Genomic DNA, 24,143 nt, shown 5'->3' on the forward strand with positions numbered 1-24,143 from the left:
AGACCTCGCAGAGCTTCGTCTCCATCCAGCCGCCTGACGGACTCACGCTGCTTCTCCAGAACACAGCCAACAAACTGACCCTCCAATACCTGACACCATCACATGGTGCTCCCACACATCCAAAACCAGGAAATGTATTCCTGTCTGTAGTCCTTCACCCTCTACCTCAGGGGTGTCAAACATACGGCCCGCGGGCCGGATCCGGCCTGCCAGGAGGTCCAGCTCGGCCCGCCGGATAACTTTGCTAAGTGTGAAAATTACAGAAAGACATAAATTGCATTTCTATGAGAATATGGAGGTTTATGAATACAAACGTTTTTTTGTTGTTGTTGTTTTTTTAATCGATCCAGTAATTGCTTCAAAAACAGCGTAAATGCGACGTCTGCTCCGGAGGAAGAAGCGCTCGCTGTGAGGGAATCTGTGGAGGAGATCCGGGGCAGATAAACAGTGGGCTGATGTCTGAGTTTTTGGTCTTTATGTTTCTAGTTTATTGTAGAAAGACCTTAAAACAGGATTTATCATCCAAAAACCTTCACCAATGATTTAAACAGAGAAATATTGTCGTTATTATTCTATGATTTTACTGGTCTGGACCACTTGAGATCAAAGTGGGCCGTATGTGGCCCCTTAACTAAAATGAGTTTGACACCCCTGGTCTACCTGTCCTGTAGCCCCGCCCCTCCATGGACCCCACAGAAGGTTATTGTTGTTTTTCTGTTCAATATCTTTGTTTTTTTCATCTTTTATTAAACACAAGGACACTTTCAAGCAGGAGATATCAACCAGTCACAAACAAGTAACAGCATATGACATCATACATCAGGACCATCTGATTGGCCGCCCCCTCTTTAAAGGAAGACGATTGGTGGAGAGTAGTACAGAAGGGAAGGAGCGTTTCCACGTGGCACAACAGAGTGATTGACAGTTTAGGAGACTGTTGTCATGCTCTCCATGGTGACAATAGTAAACAAAACCAAACGTAAACAAATCAACAGTGAACATAAAGAAACATAAAGAAACATAACGAACCACTTCTGAACTCATCAACTAACTCGTTATCTAAACATCAAGGGATGCACTAATGACCGATCTACTCAACGAACCTGTTGCCATGGTTACTAAAGCTACCATTCTGAACTGTGATGATTCTGCTCCAGTTTCACAATTTATGAACTGGTTTGTGTTTAGATTGGTGGACTGGTTTATGAACTGGTTTCATGTTGCGCTTCAGTTTCTGAGCTGTTTTTATCTCTCGATCTGTAATAATTTGAATGTAAACAAATAAAAAGTTGTCATAAATAACATAAATAGATAAAGAAGACATAAATAAATGAAGTGACTGAAGGTTCGTCAGGAAACATGTCAGCTGTGCGATCAATGATTTGGTCTGACTCAGATCAATGGTGAAGTCCATCCTGTTCTTTGCCTCCTTGGCGGCGGTGACATCAGAGCATGTGTCCATGCTGATTGATCGGTGTGTTGAGTTGAAGCTGCACTGAGGATGTTGTACGGAGAATCATATCAGAGGAAACACAAAGTGTTTACGTGACTACTGGGGATAATCGAACAGTCACTGAACGCATCATGGAATTGGAAAATAACTACATGAAAACAGAAACAGCTGGAAGCTGCAACAAGACGGTGTGGCAACATCTGGAGGAGTGCAGCTTCAACGTGTGTGTGTTGCAGGGGTGTCTATTTGTCGTTGATTCGTAGCTTGAAGGAAACCCGTCCAGCGAACCTGTCCCTCTCGCTGCCGGTGTCCAGAGTGTTGGAGTTGACTTTACACTCAACGTTGATGTCCGTGTTCAGAGAGGCGTTCAGGAACTTGATGGCCACCAGCGGCTGAGTGTAGTTCACCTGAGACAGTAAACGCATCACTGATTATGTCAACCTCAGAGACTCGTCTGGTGTCATTGATCTATTAGCTCCAAGTCTGTGTTCCAGATGTTTTAGTAGTATTCCAGATGATCTACTCGTGTTCCAGATGTTCTACTAGTGTCCCAGATGTTTTAGTAGTATTCCAGATGTTTTACCAGTGTCTCAGATGTTTTACTAGTCTTCCAGGTGTTTTACTAGTGTTTCAGGTGTTCTACTAGTGTTCCAGATGTTATACTAGTGTTCCAGATGTTTTACTAGTGTCCCAGATGTTGTACTAGTGTTCCAGATGTTATACTAGTGTTCCAGATGTTGTATTAGTGTTCCAGATGTTTTACTTGTGTTCCAGGTGTTCTACTAGTGTTTCAGATGTTCTACTAGTGTTCCAAATGTTTTACTAGTGTTCCAGATGATCTACTAGTGTTCCAGATGTTCTACTAGTGTTCCAGATGTTCTACTTGTGTTCCAGGTGTTCTACTAGTGTTCCAGATGTTTTACTAGTGTTCCAGATGTTCCACTAGTGTTCCAGATGTTCTATTAGTGTTCCAGATGTTCTACTAGTGTTCCAGATGTTCTACTTGTGTTCCAGGTGTTCTATTAGTGTTTCAGATGTTCTACCAGTGTTCCAAATGTTTTGCTAGTGTTCCAGATGATCTACTAGTGTTCCAGATGTTCTACTAGTGTTCCAGACGTTCTACTTGTGTTCCAGGTGCTCTACTAGTGTTCCAGATGTTTTACTAGTGTTCTAGATGTTCTACTTGTGTTCCAGATGTTCTACTAGTGTTCCAGATGTTCTATTTGTGTTCCAGATGATCTACTTGTGTTCCAAATGATCTACTAGTGTTCCAGATGTTCTACTTGTGTTCCAGATGTTCTATTATGATGTAGATCATCATCATACGATGTTAGTGTAGAAGTAGTTTGTATATTCAGTGTGTAGTGTCGTGCGTACTCGGTGTGTAGTGTGTACTCAGTGTAGTGTAGTGTACTCCGTGTGTAGTGTAGTGTGTACTCTGTGTAGTGTGTGTAGCGTAGTGTGTACTCTGTATAGTGTGTGTAGTGTAGTGTGTACTCAGTGTGTAGTGTAGTGTTTGTGTAGTGTACTCAGTGTGTAGTGTGTGTGTAGTGTAGTGTGTACTCAGTGTAGTGTTGTGTAGCGTAGTGCGTACTCACTGTAGTGTACTCAGTGTAGTGTAGTGTGTACTCTGTGTAGTGTGTGTACTCAGTGTGTAGTGTGTGAGTAGTGTAGTGTGTAGTCAGTGTAGTGTGTGTGTGTAGTGTAGTGTGTACTCTCTGTAGCGTAGTGTACTTAATGTGTAGTGTTTGTGTAGTGTACTCAGTGTAGTGTTGTGTGTAGCGTGGTGCGTACTCACTGTAGTGTGTACTCAGTGTAGTGTAGTGTGTGTAGTGTAGTGCGTACTCTGTAGTGTGTGTGTAGTGTGTGTACTCAGTGTAGTGGTGTGTGTACTTAGTGTGTACTCTGTGTAGTGTAGTGTGTACTCAGTGTAGTGTGTAGTGTAGTGTGTACTCTGTGTAGTGTGTACTCAGTGTAGTGTGTGTGTATTGTAGTGTGTACTCCGTGTAGTGTAGTGTGTACTCAGTGTGTAGTGTAGTGGTTGTGTAGTGTACTCTGTGTGTAGTGTAGTGTGTACTCAGTGTAGTGTGTGTGTGTGTAGTGTAGTGTGTACTCAGTGTGTAGTATAGTGTGTACTCAGTGTGTAGTGTAGTGTGTAGTGCAGTGTAGTGTGTACTCCGTGTGTAGTGTAGTGTGTACTCTGTGTAGTGTGTGTAGTGTGTACCTGAGCTCTCTTGCCGTAGTACGGGTAGTACATGAGGTTGAAGGTTCCGTTAGGAGGGTAATAAGCCAGAGGTCCGATTTTATCACCGTCCTCTCTCTAAACAAACAAACAAACAAACAAACAAACATGGATCAACAGTCATCTGTCCCGGCGGCTTCATGTAGAAACTTGGACAAAATAACACATTTGTTCCTTTTCCACAACACGGTTACCAAAACAGAGGAGACGCTGTAACATGTAAATAAAAACAATCAGAGGATTTATGAATCTCATATTTAATATAAAACACATCAAAGACAACAAATCAAATGTTGAAACTGAGACATTTATTGTTTTATCAAATATCTGCTCATTTTGAATCTGAGCATCAACACGTCTCTAAAAGTTGGACAGGATCAACAAAAGATGGAAAAGTTGTGTAAAGATAAAAAACACCTGGAGAAACATCTCATGACTAACGAGGTTACCATGGCAACAGATCAGTAACATGATTGGGTATAAAAGATGATTTCAGAGAGACAGAGTCTCTCAGCAGTGAAGATGGGGAGAGGTTCACCACTTATTTACTGGACTCTGGACTCGACTGTTTATTTACTGGATTCTACTGTTTATTTACTGAACTCTTTTGTTTATTTACTGAACTCTTTTGTTTATTTACTGGATTCTACTGTTTATTTACTGAACTCTTTTGTTTATTTACTGGACTCTTGTTTATTTACTGGACTATATTGTTTATTTGCTGGATTCTACTGTTTATTTACTGGACTCGACTGTTTATTTACTGGATTCTACTGTTTATTTACTGAACTCTTTTGTTTATTTGCTGGATTCTACTGTTTATTTACTGAACTCTATTGTTTATTTACTGGACTCTTGTTTATTTACTGGACTATATTGTTTATTTACTGGATTCTATTGTTTGTTTATTTACTGAATTCTACTATTTATTTACTGGATTCTACTGTTTATTTACTGGATTCTACTGTTTATTTACTGAACTCTTTTGTTTATTTACTGGACTCAACTGTTTATTTACTGGATTCTACTGTTTATTTACTGAACTCTTTTCTTTATTTGCTGGATTCTACTGTTTATTTACTGAACTCTATTGTTTATTTACTGGACTCTTGTTTATTTACTGGACTATATTGTTTATTTACTGGATTTTATTGTTTGTTTATTTACTGAATTCTACTATTTATTTACTGGATTCTACTGTTTATTTACTGGATTCTACTGTTTATTTACTGGATTCTACTTTTCTTACCCACTCATCTTTCCCCACTTTGTAATTCTGAGGATGAAGATACAACACAGGAGATGAAGATAGACAGACAGACAGACAGACAGACAGACAGATAAACAGACAGACAGATAAACAGACAGACAGTGGGACAGACAGACAGACAGATAAACAGACAGACAGTGGGACAGACAGACAGACAGATAAACAGACAGACAGTGGGACAGACAGACAGACCTTGGCTCCACAGGTGACATAAGGAGATTGACCGTCCTTCCCTGGTAACATACCGATAACCTAGAGAGACAGACAGGTGGAGAGACAGACAGAAGAGGAGGTCAGTTGTCTGTTGGTGCAGCATTCAGTCAGTTTTTTGTTTGCTGGGATCATCAAGTTGATTGTGAAGTGATGTTTAACCAGCTTCCTGGTAACGTGTTACATGTTACATGTTACATGTTACACGTGTTGTGGTAATAATCCTGCTGCACATCACAGAAATCAGTTTTCATGTTTGTGTTGAACTTATAAAACATGGCTGATAAAAGACAGTCTGTGACTGTCAAAATAAGAGCTTTAAATCCACCCAGAGGTCAGAGGTCAACTCACCCGGTTCAGTTTGATCAGGATGCAGGGCTGACCTCTGTTGTAACCATAGAAACGGTCTGAAATCCCAGAGCAGTCGTCCAGCATTGTCCGATTGAACTGACAGGAACGCTTGGGATTGTTCCTCACCTGCAGACAGACAGGTACTCAGAGAGACAGGTACACAGCGAGAGAGACAGGTACTCAGAGAGACAGGTACACAGCGAGAGAGACAGGTACTGAGACAGACAGGTTTACCTCTCCACTGTCCTCCTGAATGAAGTACTGGTCAGGAGGACAGTTATCATTGGTCTGAACCTGGTAGCTGTCATTGTAGGCTGCAGACAGACAGGTGGTCACAGACAGACAGACAGGTGGAGAGTAAGGAATATAAATGACTGATCAGGACTTTCAGAACAAAAGTTTTCATTTGAAAGTGTTTCATGTGTTTAAATGATGTGTTTTATTATTTTAAAACATCCACATCATGAAGTCTTGATGACGAACTGAAGTCTTACGGGACAGGAAGGAGTTGAGGTTGTGGACGAAGCCGTCCCAGCTCTCCGTGTCCGACACCGAGAACGTGATCTCCAGCTGATCGCCCTTCGGACGAATCATCATCCCTGAAACATAAAGGAACCTGGGGTTAACCAATCACAGCCTGAGCCTGGTGAAACAGCCAATCACAGCCTGAGCCTGGTGAAACAGCCAATCACAGCCTGAGCCTGTTTCCTCGGTATGATGCTGCTGAGTTCTAGTGGATTTGAGAACACTTTCATTAATCTCATGACATCATGACTGAAAACATTTCCTGACTTTGTATTTGAGGACAGAACTTGAAGTTTTTCAATGGGAGTGGATGGAGACAGTCAGGTGTGTTTGGTTTCCTCACCTGGAGTGGCCAGCCGGTCCTGCCAGGTGGGTTTGTAGTCATCGAGCGTCAGCAGCATGACGTACATGGTGAGAGAAAACATCCCGGCCAGAAACAGGTAGAAGACCAGGTAGAAGAGCAGGATGAGACCTGGGGGGGGGGGGTTGACAGCACATTACACCCCCTCTCCCCCATCCTCTTCTGAATTTCATCTGGATAATTCTCTTGTGTTTAGCCCCGCCCCCTGAAGATGACCTACATTCAGTTTGAATGGAGGGGGAGGGGGGGGAGGGGGTCTGATGTGTCTGTCTGTCTGTCTGTCTCCCGCTGAAGAACTCCTGGAACCAACTGAGCCCTAGAACCAACTGAGGAACCCCTGGAACCAACTGAAGGAACCATAGAACCAACTGAAGGACCCCTGGAACCAATTGAGCCCTAGAGCCAACTGAGGAACCCCTGGAACAAACTGAAGGAACCCTAGAACCAACTGAAGAACACCTAGAGCCAACTGAAGAACCCCTGGAACCAACTGAAGGACCCCTTGAACCAATTGAGCCCTAGAGCCAACTGAGGAACCCCTGGAACCCACTGAAGGACCCCTGGAACCAACTCAAGAACCCCTAGAGCCAACTGAAGGACCCTTGGAACCAACTGAAGGACCCCTGGAATCAACTGACCCCTAGAACCAACTGAAGGAACCCTGCAACCAACTCAAGGACCCCATGGAACAAACTGAAGAACCTCTGGAACCAACTGAGCCCTTGAACCAACTTAAGGACCCCTGGAACCTCCTTGAACACCCTTTATGTCCCATCGTTCCAGGAATGTCCACAGACGTCCTCCACCTCAGGAACCCCACCAGAAACTCCTGGAACACGTCAAACATCCTGAAGGTTTCAGAGATCCCCGTAGACCGTCCTGACTGAAGTCCGTCCCCACAGAGACAGTCAGGACGAATCCAGGACCAGAACCTCCTGTTGCGACGGGTCTGCAGGTGCAACATGATCCTCCTCACAGACAGCAGATCTGATCTGGAGTCAGTCTGAGACGTGAACCTGTTAAAGGCGTCCTGCTGCAGAGGTCATGTCATCAAACATGTCCCCTGCTGCAGATTAAACTGTCCAACAAGATCACAGCGTCCTCAGGACCAGCAGGACCAGGTCTCTGTCCGGGCCCAGGCTCTGACTATTGATGATGAATGATGTCACCTGGACGTCACAAGACGTTTGTTTCTGAAGGATGCAGCGTCATGGCGGGGAACGTTTTGTTTGTTCTGTGTTGTTTGTTTGTTGTTCTGCTGCTCCTGTGTACAGCCTCACGTCCCCCAGTCTGGTCATGCGACCACCATAGCGGGTGTGAAACCGACGTCCATCTGATTTAATTTGTTGTTACTGTTCCTTGAAGACAGCCGCGGTCCTCACAAGTACAGTAATACCAACATGTGTGTGTGCAGATTATCGTCCAATCAAACTCGTCTGTCTGCTTAATCCAGATTAACACACTCCTCCCTTTAGTGTGTGTGTCCATTAGTGTGTAAACTGTGTCCTTCAGTCTCATCAAGGCCAAACATCCACTGCCCCGGTGCATCATGGGAGATATGACATCATCAGAGGGGAGTTATGTAAAGCCTGAGCAGACCTCAGATCAGTGTGAGGTTGTCCACAGGTGACAGGTGTGTGTGAGACAGGTGTGTGTGACAGGTGTGTATCAGGTGTGTGTGTCAGGTGTGTGTGTCAGGTGTGTGTGTCGGGTGTGTGTCAGGTGTGTGTGTCAGGTGTGTGTCAGGTGTGTGTCAGGTGTGTGTGTCAGGTGTGTGTCAGGTGCGTGTGTCAGGTGTGTGTGTCAGGTGTGTATCAGCTGTGTGTGTCTCATGTGTGTCAGGTGTGTATCATGTGTGTGTGTCAGGTGTGTGTCAGGTGTGTGTGTCAGGTGTGTGTCAGGTGCGTGTGTCAGGTGTGTCTGTCAGGTGTGTATCAGGTGTGTGTGTCAGGTGTGTGTCAGGTGTGTATCATGTGTGTGTGTCAGGTGTGTGTCAGGTGTGTATCATGTGTGTGTGTCAGGTGTGTGTCAGGTGCGTGTGTCAGGTGTGTCTGTCAGGTGTGTATCAGGTGTGTGTGTCAGGTGTGTGTCAGGTGTGTATCAGGTGTGTGTCAGGTGTGTATCATGTGTGTATCATGTGTGTATCATGTGTGTCAGGTGTGTATCATGTGTATCATGTGTATCATGTGTGTATCATGTGTGTATCATGTGTGTCAGGTGTGTGTCAGGTGTGTATCAGGTGTGTGTCAGGTGTGTATCAGGTGTGTATCATGTGTGTATCATGTGTGTATCAGGTGTGTATCATGTGTGTATCATGTGTGTCAGGTGTGTATCATGTGTGTATCATGTGTGTATCATGTGTGTCAGGTGTGTGTCAGGTGTGTATCAGGTGTGTATCATGTGTGTATCTTGTGTGTATCATGTGTGTCAGGTGTGTGTGTCAGGTGTGTGTCAGGTGTGTGTGTCAGGTGTGTGTGTCAGGTGTGTGTGTCGGGTGTGTGTCAGGTGTGTGTGTCAGGTGTGTGTATCAGGTGTGCATCAGGTGTGTATCATGTGTGTATCATGTGTGTCAGGTGTGTGTCAGGTGTGTATCATGTGTGTATCATGTGTGTATCATGTGTGTCAGGTGTGTGTCAGGTGTGTATCAGGTGTGTGTCAGGTGTGTATCAGGTGTGTATCATGTGTGTATCATGTGTGTGTCAGGTGTGTGTCAGGTGTGTATCAGGTGTGTGTCAGGTGTGTATCATGTGTGTATCATGTGTGTATCATGTGTGTCAGGTGTGTGTGTCAGGTGTGTGTCAGGTGTGTGTGTCAGGTGTGTGTGTCGGGTGTGTGTCAGGTGTGTGTGTCAGGTGTGTGTGTCAGGTGTGTGTATCAGGTGTGCATCAGGTGTGTGTGTCAGGTGTGTATCAGGTGTGTGTGTCAGGTGTGTGTCAGGTGTGTATCATGTGTGTATCAGGTGTGTATCAGGTGTGTGTCAGGTGTGTATCAGGTGTGTATCAGGTGTGTATCATGTGTGTATCATGTGTGTATCATGTGTGTCAGGTGTGTGTCAGGTGTGTATCAGGTGTGTATCAGGTGTGTATCAGGTGTGTATCAGGTGTGTATCATGTGTATCAGGTGTGTGTCAGGTGTGTGTCAGGTGTGTGTGTCAGGTGTGTGTCAGGTGCGTGTGTCAGGTGTGTGTGTCAGGTGTGTATCAGCTGTGTGTGTCTCATGTGTGTCAGGTGTGTATCATGTGTGTGTGTCAGGTGTGTGTCAGGTGTGTGTGTCAGGTGTGTGTCAGGTGCGTGTGTCAGGTGTGTCTGTCAGGTGTGTATCAGGTGTGTGTGTCAGGTGTGTGTCAGGTGTGTATCATGTGTGTGTGTCAGGTGTGTGTCAGGTGTGTATCATGTGTGTGTGTCAGGTGTGTGTCAGGTGTGTGTGTCAGGTGTGTGTCAGGTGCGTGTGTCAGGTGTGTCTGTCAGGTGTGTATCAGGTGTGTGTGTCAGGTGTGTATCAGGTGTGTGTCAGGTGTGTATCATGTGTGTATCATGTGTGTATCATGTGTGTCAGGTGTGTATCATGTGTATCATGTGTATCATGTGTGTATCATGTGTGTATCATGTGTGTCAGGTGTGTGTCAGGTGTGTATCAGGTGTGTGTCAGGTGTGTATCAGGTGTGTATCATGTGTGTATCATGTGTGTATCAGGTGTGTATCATGTGTGTATCATGTGTGTATCATGTGTGTCAGGTGTGTATCATGTGTGTATCATGTGTGTATCATGTGTGTCAGGTGTGTGTCAGGTGTGTATCAGGTGTGTATCATGTGTGTATCATGTGTGTATCATGTGTGTCAGGTGTGTGTGTCAGGTGTGTGTCAGGTGTGTGTGTCAGGTGTGTGTGTCAGGTGTGTGTGTCGGGTGTGTGTCAGGTGTGTGTGTCAGGTGTGTGTATCAGGTGTGCATCAGGTGTGTATCATGTGTGTATCATGTGTGTCAGGTGTGTGTCAGGTGTGTATCATGTGTGTATCATGTGTGTATCATGTGTGTCAGGTGTGTGTCAGGTGTGTATCAGGTGTGTGTCAGGTGTGTATCAGGTGTGTATCATGTGTGTATCATGTGTGTGTCAGGTGTGTGTCAGGTGTGTATCAGGTGTGTGTCAGGTGTGTATCATGTGTGTATCATGTGTGTATCATGTGTGTCAGGTGTGTGTGTCAGGTGTGTGTCAGGTGTGTGTGTCAGGTGTGTGTGTCGGGTGTGTGTCAGGTGTGTGTGTCAGGTGTGTGTGTCAGGTGTGTGTATCAGGTGTGCATCAGGTGTGTGTGTCAGGTGTGTATCAGGTGTGTGTGTCAGGTGTGTGTCAGGTGTGTATCATGTGTGTATCAGGTGTGTATCAGGTGTGTGTCAGGTGTGTATCAGGTGTGTATCAGGTGTGTATCATGTGTGTATCATGTGTGTATCATGTGTGTCAGGTGTGTGTCAGGTGTGTATCAGGTGTGTATCAGGTGTGTATCAGGTGTGTATCAGGTGTGTATCATGTGTATCAGGTGTGTGTCAGGTGTGTGTCAGGTGTGTATCAGGTGTGTATCAGGTGTGTATCAGGTGTGTGTCAGGTGTGTATCAGGTGTGTGTCAGGTGTGTGTCAGGTGTGTATCAGGTGTGTATCAGGTGTGTATCATGTGTATCAGGTGTGTATCAGGTGTGTGTCAGGTGTGTATCAGGTGTGTATCAGGTGTGTATCAGGTGTGTATCATGTGTATCAGGTGTGTATCAGGTGTGTGTCAGGTGTGTATCAGGTGTGTATCAGGTGTGTATCAGGTGTGTATCAGGTGTGTGTCAGGTGTGTGTCAGGTGTGTATCAGGTGTGTATCAGGTGTGTATCATGTGTATCAGGTGTGTATCAGGTGTGTGTCAGGTGTGTATCAGGTGTGTCAGGTGTGTATCAGGTGTGTATCAGGTGTGTATCAGGTGTGTATCATGTGTATCAGGTGTGTATCAGGTGTGTGTCAGGTGTGTATCAGGTGTGTATCAGGTGTGTATCAGGTGTGTATCAGGTGTGTATCATGTGTGTATCAGGTGTGTATCAGGTGTGTATCATGTGTATCAGGTGTGTATCAGGTGTGTGTCAGGTGTGTATCAGGTGTGTCAGGTGTGTGTCAGGTGTGTATCAGGTGTGTCAGGTGTGTATCAGGTGTGTGTCAGGTGTGTATCAGGTGTGTATCAGGTGTGTATCATGTGTATCAGGTGTGTGTCAGGTGTGTATCAGGTGTGTCAGGTGTGTGTCAGGTGTGTATCAGGTGTGTATCATGTGTATCAGGTGTGTATCAGGTGTGTGTCAGGTGTGTATCATGTGTGTCAGGTGTGTGTCAGGTGTGTGTCAGGTGTGTATCAGGTGTGTCAGGTGTGTGTATCAGGTGTGTATCAGGTGTGTATCATGTGTGTGTCAGGTGTGTATCAGGTGTGTATCAGGTGTATCATGTGTATCAGGTGTATCATGTGTATCATGTGTGTATTAGGTGTGTGTCAGGTGTGTATCAGGTGTGTATCAGGTGTGTATTATGTGTATCATGTGTATCATGTGTGTATTAGGTGTGTGTCAGGTGTGTATCAGGTGTGTATCAGGTGTGTATTATGTGTATCATGTGTATCAGGTGTGTATCATGTGTATCATGTGTATCAGGTGTATCATGTGTATCAGGTGTGTATCAGGTGTGTATCATGTGTATCAGGTGTGTATCAGGTGTGTATTATGTGTATCATGTGTATCAGGTGTGTATCATGTGTATCATGTGTATCAGGTGTATCATGTGTATCAGGTGTGTATCATGTGTATCAGGTGTGTATCATGTGTATCAGGTGTGTATCATGTGTATCAGGTGTGTATCATGTGTATCAGGTGTATCAGGTGTGTATCATGTGTATCAGGTGTGTATCATGTGTATCAGGTGTGTATCATGTGTATCAGGTGTGTATCATGTGTATCAGGTGTGTATCAGGTGTATCATGTGTATCAGGTGTGTATCAGGTGTGTATCATGTGTATCAGGTGTGTATCATGTGTATCATGTGTATCAGGTGTGTATCATGTGTATCAGGTGTGTATCAGGTGTGTATCATGTGTGTCAGGTGTGTATCAGGTGTGTATCATGTGTATCAGGTGTGTATCATGTGTGTCAGGTGTGTATCATGTGTATCAGGTGTGTATCATGTGTATCACGTGTATCAGGTGTGTATCAGGTGTGTATCATGTGTATCATGTGTATCAGGTGTGTATCATGTGTATCATGTGTATCAGGTGTGTATCATGTGTATCATGTGTATCAGGTGTGTATCATGTGTATCATGTGTATCAGGTGTGTATTAGGTGTGTATCATGTATATCAGGTGTGTATCATGTGTATCAGGTGTGTATCATGTGTGTATCAGGTGTGTATCATGTGTATCATGTGTATCAGGTGTGTATCATGTGTATCAGGTGTGTATCATGTGTATCAGGTGTGTATCATGTGTATCAAGTGTGTATCATGTGTATCAGGTGTGTATCATGTGTATCATGTGTATCAAGTGTGTATCAGGTGTGTATCATGTGTATCACGTGTATCAGGTGTGTATCATGTGTATCAGGTGTGTATCATGTGTATCATGTGTGTATCATGTGTATCGGGTGTATCATGTGTATCAGGTGTGTATCAGGTGTGTATCATGTGTATCAGGTGTGTATCATGTGTATCAGGTGTATCATGTGTATCAGGTGTGTATCAGGTGTGTATCATGTGTATCAGGTGTGTATCAGGTGTGTATCATGTGTATCAGGTGTGTATCATGTGTATCAGGTGTATCATGTGTATCAGGTGTGTATCATGTGTATCAGGTGTGTATCATGTGTATCAGGTGTGTATCATGTGTATCGGGTGTATCATGTGTATCAGGTGTGTATCAGGTGTGTATCATGTGTATCAGGTGTATCATGTGTATCAGGTGTGTATCAGGTGTGTATCATGTGTATCAGGTGTGTATCAGGTGTGTATCATGTGTATCAGGTGTGTATCATGTGTATCAGGTGTATCATGTGTATCATGTGTATCAGGTGTATCATGTGTATCAGGTGTGTATCATGTGTATCAGGTGTGTATCATGTGTATCAGGTGTGTATCAGGTGTGTATCAGGTGTATCAGGTGTGCATCAGGTGTGTATCATGTGTATCAGGTGTATCATGTGTATCAGGTGTGTATCATGTGTATCAGGTGTGTATCATGTGTATCAGGTGTGTATCATGTGTGTATCAGGTGTGTATCATGTGTATCAGGTGTGTATCATGTGTATCAGGTGTGTATCATGTGTATCATGTGTATCAGGTGTGTATCATGTGTATCAGGTGTGTATCATGTGTATCAGGTGTGTATCAGGTGTATCATGTGTATCAGGTGTGTATCAGGTGTGTATCATGTGTATCAGGTGTGTATCATGTGTATCATGTGTATCAGGTGTGTATCATGTGTATCAGGTGTGTATCATGTGTGTCAGGTGTGTATCAGGTGTGTATCATGTGTATCAGGTGTGTATCATGTGTGTCAGGTGTGTATCATGTGTATCAGGTGTGTATCATGTGTATCACGTGTATCAGGTGTGTATCAGGTGTGTATCAGGTGTGTATCATGTGTATCAGGTGTGTATCAGGTGTGTATCATGTGTATCATGTGTATCAGGTGTGTATCATGTGTATCATGTGTATCAGGTGTGTATCATGTGTATCATGTGTATCAGGTGTGTATCATGTGTATCATGTGTATCAGGTGTGTATTAGGTGTGTATCATGTATATCAGGTGTGTATCATGTGTATCAGGTGTGTATCATGTGTGTATCAGGTGTGTATCATGTGTATCATGTGTATCAGGTGTGTATCATGTGTATCAGGTGTGTATCAGGTGTGTATCATGTGTATCAGGTGTGTATCATGTGTATCAGGTGTGTATCATGTGTATCAAGTGTGTATCATGTGTATCAGGTGTGTATCATGTGTATCATGTGTATCAAGTGTGTATCAGGTGTGTATCATGTGTATCACGTGTATCAGGTGTGTATCATGTGTATCAGGTGTGTATCATGTGTATCATGTGTGTATCATGTGTATCGGGTGTATCATGTGTATCAGGTGTGTATCAGGTGTGTATCATGTGTATCAGGTGTGTATCATGTGTATCAGGTGTATCATGTGTATCAGGTGTGTATCAGGTGTGTATCATGTGTATCAGGTGTGTATCAGGTGTGTATCATGTGTATCATGTGTATCAGGTGTGTATCATGTGTATCAGGTGTATCATGTGTATCAGGTGTGTATCATGTGTATCAGGTGTGTATCATGTGTATCAGGTGTGTATCATGTGTATCGGGTGTATCATGTGTATCAGGTGTGTATCAGGTGTGTATCATGTGTATCAGGTGTATCATGTGTATCAGGTGTGTATCAGGTGTGTATCATGTGTATCAGGTGTGTATCAGGTGTGTATCATGTGTATCAGGTGTGTATCATGTGTATCAGGTGTATCATGTGTATCATGTGTATCAGGTGTATCATGTGTATCAGGTGTGTATCATGTGTATCAGGTGTGTATCATGTGTATCAGGTGTGTATCAGGTGTGTATCAGGTGTATCAGGTGTGCATCAGGTGTGTATCAGGTGTGTATCAGGTGTGTATCATGTGTATCAGGTGTGTATCAGGTGTGTAGCAGGTGTGTATCAGGTGTGTATCATGCGTATCAGGTGTGTATCAGGTGTGTATCATGTGTATCAGGTGTATCATGTGTAACATGTGTATCAGGTGTGTATCAGGTGTATCAGGTGTGTATCAGGTGTGTATCAGGTGTATCAGGTGTGTATCATGTGTATCAGGTGTGTATCATGTGTATCAGGTGTGTATCAGGTGTGTATCAGGTGTGTATCAGGTGTATCAGGTGTGTATCATGTGTATCAGGTGTGTATCATGTGTATCAGGTGTATCATGTGTATCAGGTGTGTATCAGGTGTGTATCATGTGTATCAGGTGTGTATCAGGTGTGTATCATGTGTATCATGTGTATCAGGTGTGTATCATGTGTATCAGGTGTATCATGTGTATCAGGTGTGTATCATGTGTATCAGGTGTGTATCATGTGTATCAGGTGTGTATCATGTGTATCGGGTGTATCATGTGTATCAGGTGTGTATCAGGTGTGTATCATGTGTATCAGGTGTATCATGTGTATCAGGTGTGTATCAGGTGTGTATCATGTGTATCAGGTGTGTATCAGGTGTGTATCATGTGTATCAGGTGTGTATCATGTGTATCAGGTGTATCATGTGTATCATGTGTATCAGGTGTATCATGTGTATCAGGTGTGTATCATGTGTATCAGGTGTATCATGTGTATCAGGTGTGTATCATGTGTATCAGGTGTGTATCATGTGTATCAGGTGTGTATCAGGTGTGTATCAGGTGTATCAGGTGTGCATCAGGTGTGTATCAGGTGTGTATCAGGTGTGTAGCAGGTGTGTATCAGGTGTGTATCATGCGTATCAGGTGTGTATCAGGTGTGTATCATGTGTATCAGGTGTATCATGTGTAACATGTGTATCAGGTGTGTATCAGGTGTATCAGGTGTGTATCAGGTGTATCATGTGTATCAGGTGTATCATGTGTATCAGGTGTATCATGTGTATCAGGTGTGTATCAGGTGTGTATCAGGTGTATCAGGTGTGCATCAGGTGTGTATCAGGTGTGTATCAGGTGTGTATCAGGTGTGTATCAGGTGTGTAGCAGGTGTGTATCAGGTGTGTATCATGCGTATCAGGTGTGTATCAGGTGTGTATCATGTGTATCAGGTGTATCATGTGTATCAGGTGTGTATCATGTGTATCAGGTGTGTATCAGGTGTGTATCATGTGTATCAGGTGTGTATCATGTGTATCAGGTGTGTATCAGGTGTGTATCATGTGTATCAGGTGTGTATCATGTGTATCAGGTGTGTATCAGGTGTGTATCATGTGTATCAGGTGTGTATCAGGTGTATCAGGTGTGTATCATGTGTATCAGGTGTGTATCAGGTGTGTATCATGTGTATCAGGTGTGTATCATGTGTATCAGGTGTGTATCAGGTGTGTATCATGTGTATCAGGTGTGTATCATGTGTATCAGGTGTGTATCACACCGAAGACTGAGACCTGACCGAGGGGGACAGACAAACGGGGGACAGACAGACAGACAGGGAACGGAGCGGACTTGGACTCACCCCAGCTCGAGGCGGTTCGGCCCATCAGCTCGTGTGTTCGTGGGTTCCAGAAGCTTTCCCGCCAGTCCTCCGAACCTTTGCGGTCCTCGTCCTTGGAGCCAGACATGATGATGATGATGGCGGAGAGGATGAAGATGAGGATGAGGATGAAGATGGACGTCTGTCTGTGGGATGTTCCCGCTGTGACGGCACGAGCCTCCCGTTGCCGGAGCTTCTTTCTGCTTCAACCGGAACCGACGAGCGGCGGATCGATCCGATGAGGATGATGATGGTGAGAGAGGAAGAGAGGTGGCGAGAGACAGACAGGCGGAGAGACAGACAGGACGGAGACACTGCGGTAAACCTCCTCCCCCAACGCACTCTGACGTCACAGCCCAGCGCAGCAATCACAGCAGCCCCGTCAGCAGACCCCGCCTCCTGCAGTGTGTGAGACATGTTTTACCATGTGGACGCACGTCATGATGACGTCATCCATGTGTTTCACCAGCAGCTGGTGTAGTCAAGATATTCACAAGACCAGAGGACAGGAGGACAGACTGAATGTGTCCTGAATGTTTCCTGAAGGTGTCCTGAAGGTGTCCTGACTGTGTCCTGAAGGTGTCCTGAAGGTGTTCTGAAGGTTTCCTGACTGTGTCCTGAAGGTGTCCTGAAAGTGTCCTGAAAGTGTCCTGAAGGTGTCCTGAAAGTGTCCTGAATGTGTCCTGACTGTGTACTGAATGTGTCCTGAAAGTGTCCTGAAAGTGTCCTGAATGTGTCCTGACTGTGTACTGAATGTGTCCTGAAAGTGTCCTGAATGTGTCCTGAAAGTGTCCTGAAAGTTTCCTGAATGTGTCCTGAATGTGAATGTCCTTAAGGTGTCCTGAATGTGAATGTGTCCTGAATATTAATGTGTCCTGAAGTTGTCCTGAATATTAATGTGTCCTGAATATGTCCTGAATGTTAATGTGTCCTGAATATGTCCTGAATGTGAATGTGTCCTGAAGGTGTCCTGAATGTGAATGTGTCCTGAATATGTCCTGAATGTTAATGTGTCCTGAAGGTGTCCTGAATGTGAATGTGTCCTGAATATGTCCTGAATGTGAATGTGTCCTGAATGTGTCCTGAAGTTGTCCTGAAGTTGTCCTGAATGTGAATGTGTCCTGAATGTTAATGTGTCCTGAATGTGAATGTGTCCTGAATGTGTCGTGAATGTGTCCTGGATGGGTCCTGGATGTGAATGTGTCCTGAATGTGTCCTGGATGTGTCCTGGATGTGAATGTGTCCTGAATGTGTCCTGGATGTGTCCTGAATGTGTCCTGAATGTGTCCTGAAAGCATCCTGAATGTGTCCTGAAAGTGTCTTTGAAAGTGTCCTGAAAGTTTCCTGAATGTGTCCTGAAGGTGTCCTGAATGTGAATGTGTCCTTAAGGTGTCCTGAATGTGTCCTGAATGTGAATGTGTCCTGAATGTGTCCTGAATATTAATGTGTCCTGAATATGTCCTGAATGTTAATGTGTCCTGAATATGTCCTGAATGTGAATGTGTCCTGAAGGTGTCCTGAATGTGTCCTGAATGTGAATGTGTCCTGAATGTGTCCTGAATGTGAATGTGTCCTGGATATGTCCTGAATGTTAATGTGTCCTGAATGTGTCCTGAAGTTGTCCTGAATATGAATGTGTCCTGAATGTGAATGTGTCCTGAATGTGTCCTGGATGTGTCCTGGATGTGAATGTGTCCTGAATGTGTCCTGAATGTTGATGTGTCCTGAAGGTGAATGTGTCCTGAATGTGTCCTGGATGTGTCCTGAATGTGAATTTGTCCTGAACGTGTCCTGAATGTGAATGTGTCCTAAACATTTCCTGAATGTGTCCTGAAGACAGAACATGGTTTTATTAAAAGGTTGGACATCTTATAATGTTTATTAACTGTGGTGTCCAGGGTCAGGACCTGAACCCGGGTCAGGACCTGGTTCTGGTCCTGCTCCAGTAAACAGGAGCTACATGAGACAGAAACTGCAGACTGAGCACTGTAGAATGCGTTTATTAGAACCTGAAGGACAGAACGGTCCCACCGACTGGAGACAGACATCAGAACCGGTTCTTTATGGATCCGGACCTGATGACACAGCTGAGACCACAGAGGAACCAGAACCTCAGCGGAGCAGCAGGAGCACGGACAACAACACTTTGTGGTTACAGAGAGATATAGAAAACTTTCCACCGAACAGAACCAGGGGACAGACAGCTGGACGGGTCAGGTCCCAGGACGTCCACCCACCTGAACCCACTGAGAGCCGGACCCCTACCGGACCCCGGGTCCGGTAGGACAGACAACACCCCCTTTCTGGTTCTGCTGAGCCTCGGCAACATATCCCGCTGCTCCCAACAGCTTTCAGATCCGATCAGAACCAGAACCAGAACTGGGTTCGACCTGAATCTGCACCTTAACATGGTCCTGAGGAGGACAAAGACCCATTTAATTTGTCCAGGGACTGTCCCCCTTCAGGAGGGTCCGGGATGGAGCAGAGGTTCTGTTTGTTCCTCACTCGGGTGTTCAGGACCCTTCACGAGGGCCCAGTAGTGTTCAAGGCTCTTTAGAACTGGACCTGTCTGCCAGCGCTGGGCTGTCTCTCAGGCTGTCCTTCAGAAGTGGACATGTCCAGCGTGTGGACCGGGCGGCGGTCCTCCTGGAGGAACCTCCTGGAGCATGTTCCTGCCCAGCTGCCTGCCGATCGGGTAGTTCTGAGCCAGAGATTCCTCGGCCCAGTCCGCCCTGGATAGCAGCTGGTCCATGTGAGGCCCGGTTCTGTGCAGAAGTGGGTATGGACTGATGGTGTGTTCCCGCTCCAGCAGCGAGTGGCCCGGGCCTCGAAGTGGCCCGTCAGGTCCGTATGGTATGACCGTCAGCAAAGTGTCCCGGTCCAGGGTCTGCAGAGGCTGGTTCTGCTGGTCCATCTGGTACAGCTGCTTCTTATGGACCTGGCTGTGGTCCTGGTGGTCCTGGTGGTCCAGTCGAGCATGGCACAGCTGCTTTTTGTGAATGTGAAGGTGGGCTTGGTGGTCCAGCTGGGTTTGGTCCAGCTGCTTCTTCTGGTTCTGGATGCTGTCCTGGGCCTGCTGGTTGAGCTGGACGTGGTACTGCTGTCTCTTCTGGCTGCTGTCCTGGTCATGCTGATCCATCTGGGACTGGTACTGCTGGTTCTTCTGGTTCTGGGTGGGGTCCTTGCCCTGTTGATCCATTTGAGCCTGGTACTGCTGCTGCTGCTGCTTCTTCTGGTTCTGGTTCTGGTCCTGGATGTGGTCCTGGTGTTCCTGGTTCTCCTCGAGGTCCATCTGAGCGTGGAACTGCTGCTTCTTCTGGCTCTGGATCTGGTTGTGGATCTGGTTTTTGATGTCCTTCCAGTGCCGTCCTCTGAGGACGGGCTCCAGGTCCAGACAGCGCTGACAGACCTCCTTCCCCGGTACCGTCTGGAACAGGACGTGGGCTCCGAGCTGCCTCCAGATGGCCTCCTTCTCGGCGGAGGACCACGGACGCCGTCGGACCTTCCTGGGAGCCACGGGGACTGAGGGACAGGTGAGGGGACAGATCAGAACCACAGGGACACCAGGACACGGGTCAGAACTCCTGGACATCAGTAATGGACCCACCTGGGACCGGAGTCTGCAGCCTGGACTCCATGGAGGTACCGGGTCTGCCTTTAGATGGGACTGTGGAGACAGACGGGTGGAGACAGACAGGTGGAGGAACTTTAAGAAGCGGTCTTCAGATGCTGAACGACTGGGTCTAGTTCTGCGGTCCGGTCCCGGACCTGGATCTGCTGGACCGGACCCCGGTTAGGGTCCAGTCCAGCAGATCCAGGTCCAGTGTGGGGTCTCACCCTCTGGTCCCGGATCCTTGTCGTCTCTGGACTGGACTCGTGTCCTCGGCCCGTCTCCGTCCTCTGGACCAGCTGCAGAGAGAACGGTGTGGTTGAGGGACCGGGTCTAGGATGTAAACCGGCGGGCGGTTCTTGCGAACCGGGTCAGGGTTCTGGTGTTACCTGTGTGTGGACCCTGCAGGCCCAGGTTGTCCCAGTCCCTCCCCAGCATGTGGTAGAAGTCGGTGGTCTTGGCTGCAGCCTCCCAGTCTCCGTCCTGCAGACTCTCTCCGATGGCGATCTCACACACCGTCTTCAGCGTGGTCTTCACCGCCAGCGGGGGGCGGGTCCACCGGTACCCCCGACGCCTTCCTGGCAGCAGCCAGCGCCAGGCTGAGGCGACCCGGAGCCAGCAGGTCCTGCAGGTTCTGGACCGCCGGGTCCAGAGACTTGGCGGCCAGCAGCAGCCGGCCGAGCTCACGCAGCTTCTGGCTCACGTAGTCGTACCTCCGCTGGCACCCGTCCTGGTTCCCCATCAGCTTATTACCATACTTACAGATCAGCCAATCAGACTTCACCTGGGGGGTGAGACAAGGGTGAGACATGGGTGAGACAGGAGAAGGATGGACGGGCAGACAGACAGGCAGACAGACAGACCTGGTGGGACACGTTGTCCTGGTTCATGCGGTGCAGGATCTCGCTGCAGCTCTCCGAGGCTCCGCTGGAGATCGGCAGCAGACGGGACGCTGCAGCTTGGACCCTCGTCCGCTTCCTGGGCCGGTTCACGCCGGGGTCAGGGGTCACGTTCTGGTCCACCCTGGGGTCAGAGGTCGACGAGGGCGCGGTCCCAGCTTCAGAGGTTCCCGTCTGCTCCGCCGAGGTCGTGTCTGAGGGATCGAGTGCGTCCTCTGGGGTCCCGCCGTCCGGCCGCTCACGGGACGACTTACCTGGGCGGTCCGAGGGGGTGGCGTCCCCGGGGTCAGAGGTCGTGTCTGCTGCGGAGGCGTCGATGGACAGCTTCTTACGGCAGGACACCTGATGTTTCCACAGGTCGGACCGCAGGAAGAAGCCCAGACACAGAGGACACGGCAGGTAGTTCCTCGCGTCCACGTCCTCCGAGGGCTGACGCCACGGGACGATCTCTCCGCTGCCCTGTCGGATCACCTGGGGGACGGGGGGACAGACAGGGGGACAGACAGACTTCAGTGTTGTACAGGTGAGCAGGTGAGCAGGTGAGCAGGTAACCAGGTGAGCAGGTAACCAGGTGAGCAGGTGAGCAGACCTCGATGTTGTGCAGGTAGTTGCCTCTGCAGCGCAGGTGTTCCAGCAGCAGGTGGCGCTGCTTGGATCCGGGGGGCAGCGCGCTGGCCGCCACCACTTCCTGCTGCTCTCCGTGTTTCCTCAGCAGGTGTCGGGCGATCTTCACCTGCGGCCGGCGGCAGAACACGCAGTAATGTTTCTTATCCCAGCGGCGCTTCGTCCCGCTCAGCATCCTCTTCACCGTCACGCCCTCCTTCTGCTCCTCCTGACCACGCCTCTTTTGTTTCTGACCCCGCCTCTTCTCCCCGGGACCCCGCCTCTTTTCTACAGGGGCCCGCCTCTTTCCTCTCTGAACCCGCCTCCCTAGGGCCCGTCGGCGGGTCTGGCGCGCGGCGGGCTTCTCTCTGTCGGGAGGAGACGTTTGGTCCGAGGCTCTGACGTCTCTCTTGTTCGCTATGGCAACGTCAGCGTGGTCCTCCATGGTAACAGCGATCTCCATGACGACCTGGTGATCAGACAGACACAGGTAATCATCAGGTTTCAAGAAGAGTGACGCTTCTCGAGGCAACACCACAGAAGAAGAATGACATCACTCCGACTCCACGATCACGTCACGCTTCACCGCTCCAGACTCCCTTCAGATTCCACCCACTTTAAAGTTTCTCCACCCGGCGGTCCACATGCTGCCATCAAACCCATCCAACACGGGTCGGAACCGGCTCCCCGTTCCTGATCAATACCCCACAGGGTTAGGGTTAACTCGAACCCAGAACCTCCGCTCTGTTCCACGTAAAACAAAAGGCGGACAAACACTCAATAAGCGGTTTTCTGAACGGACTCTGGTGCCAGCATCCATCAGAACTGGTCCCGCGGAGCCGACATCAGAACCATGTCTGTCTGCGGGACCGTGTGGACAGTCTGTCCCCGGGACCGTGTGGACAGTCTGTCCCCGGGACCGGCGCCGTGTGGACAGTCTGTCCCCGGGACCGGCGCCGTGTGGAGGTCAGACGAGGGCGTGTCCGATAATGGAAGCTTATTTACCAGAATAGCTAACCGCTAGCAGGAGAGGCTAGCCGCAGCATCTTTACTGCTAGCATTTCAGGAGCTAACGTGTAGCGAGCTGACGTGCTGAGAAGCTAAACAGAACCGGATCAGAACCGAGCAGCTGCTAACAAACATAATGGGCCAGAAATTCACAGAGAAAACCCGAAACAAACCGAATCTCACCGTTAATGGCACCAAACTCTTCTTCTTCTCTGATTCTATTGGCGGATCGCAACCAACTGTAATAGGTGCATACCGCCACCTACCGTCGGAGTGGGTCGGTTCTTCAATTACCGGTACCGGTGGACTGACGTCCTCAGAATCTACTGTGAACATTCAAACCTTCATTCAACTCTGATGTCTTTCTGAACTCCTTTATCTCCTTTATTGGTGGGTTTAATCCATCTATCAATCATCTATTAATCCATCCATCAATCATCTATTAATCCATCCATCAATCATCTATTAATCCACCCATCAATCATCTATTAATCCATCAATCATCTATTAATCCATCCATCAATCATCTATTAATCCACCCATCAATCATCTATTAATCCATCAATCATCTATTAATCCATCCATCAATCATCTATTAATCCATCCATCAATCATCTATTAATCCATCAATCATCTATTAATCCATCCATCAATCATCTATTAATCCATCCATCAATCATCTATTAATCCATCAATCATCTATTAATCCATCAATCATCTATTAATCCATCCATCAATCATCTATTAATCCATCCATCAATCATCTATTAATCCATCAATCATCTATTAATCCATCCATCAATCATCTATTAATCCACCCATCAATCATCTATTAATCCATCCATCAATCATCTATTAATCCATCAATCATCTATTAATCCATCCATCAATCATCTATTAATCCATCCATCAATCATCTATTAATCCATCAATCATCTATTAATCCATCAATCATCTATTAATCCATCCATCAATCATCTATTAATCCATCCATCAATCATCTATTAATCCATCAATCATCTATTAATCCATCCATCAATCATCTATTAATCCATCCATCAATCATCTATTAATCCATCAATCATCTATTAATCCATCCATCAATCATCTATTAATCCATCCATCAATCATCTATTAATCCATCAATCATCTATTAATCCATCAATCATCTATTAATCCATCCATCAATCATCTATTAATCCATCCATCAATCATCTATTAATCCATCAATCATCTATTAATCCATCCATCAATCATCTATTAATCCACCCATCAATCATCTATTAATCCATCCATCAATCATCTATTAATCCATCCATCAATCATCTATTAATCCATCCATCA

General features: G+C 46.5%; 3 protein-coding genes across 4 annotated transcripts; all 3 read right to left on the bottom strand.

Moving 5' to 3' along the window:
* Nucleotides 1-346: 346 nt before the first annotated feature.
* On the bottom strand, nucleotides 347-17,030 carry atp1b2a (ATPase Na+/K+ transporting subunit beta 2a). 2 transcript variants are annotated; one of them, XM_069175584.1, is made up of 8 exons: nucleotides 16,662-17,030; nucleotides 6,395-6,523; nucleotides 6,021-6,125; nucleotides 5,761-5,840; nucleotides 5,527-5,652; nucleotides 5,158-5,217; nucleotides 3,678-3,773; nucleotides 347-1,860 (listed from the first exon to the last, which is right to left on the bottom strand). In XM_069175584.1, the coding sequence occupies exons 1-8, from the start codon at nucleotides 16,765-16,767 to the stop codon at nucleotides 1,696-1,698; spliced, it is 867 nt and encodes a 288-aa protein (XP_069031685.1). In that variant the 5' UTR covers nucleotides 16,768-17,030; the 3' UTR covers nucleotides 347-1,695. The 2 variants fall into 2 exon arrangements, with proteins under 2 accessions (XP_069031685.1, XP_069031686.1); XM_069175585.1 differs by lacking the exon at nucleotides 6,395-6,523 and having other exon boundaries at nucleotides 16,662-17,029.
* A 1,633-nt stretch (nucleotides 17,031-18,663) lies between these two features.
* LOC138214191 (involucrin-like) lies at nucleotides 18,664-20,822 on the bottom strand. Its single transcript, XM_069175583.1, has 4 exons — nucleotides 20,679-20,822; nucleotides 20,517-20,588; nucleotides 20,287-20,346; nucleotides 18,664-20,201 (listed from the first exon to the last, which is right to left on the bottom strand). The coding sequence occupies exons 1-4, from the start codon at nucleotides 20,725-20,727 to the stop codon at nucleotides 19,282-19,284; spliced, it is 1,101 nt and encodes a 366-aa protein (XP_069031684.1). The 5' UTR covers nucleotides 20,728-20,822; the 3' UTR covers nucleotides 18,664-19,281.
* On the bottom strand, nucleotides 20,798-22,740 carry LOC138214190 (uncharacterized). Its single transcript, XM_069175582.1, has 4 exons — nucleotides 22,408-22,740; nucleotides 21,778-22,260; nucleotides 21,153-21,659; nucleotides 20,798-21,073 (listed from the first exon to the last, which is right to left on the bottom strand). The coding sequence occupies exons 1-4, from the start codon at nucleotides 22,435-22,437 to the stop codon at nucleotides 20,798-20,800; spliced, it is 1,296 nt and encodes a 431-aa protein (XP_069031683.1). The 5' UTR covers nucleotides 22,438-22,740.
* Between the last annotated feature and the right edge of the window lie 1,403 nt (nucleotides 22,741-24,143).

The sequence above is a fragment of the Embiotoca jacksoni genome, unplaced genomic scaffold, assembly GCF_022577435.1.
Source record: "Embiotoca jacksoni isolate LCO1_2020_lvr unplaced genomic scaffold, fEmbJac1.0.p SCAF_68, whole genome shotgun sequence".
Lineage (NCBI taxonomy): Eukaryota > Metazoa > Chordata > Actinopteri > Embiotocidae > Embiotoca > Embiotoca jacksoni.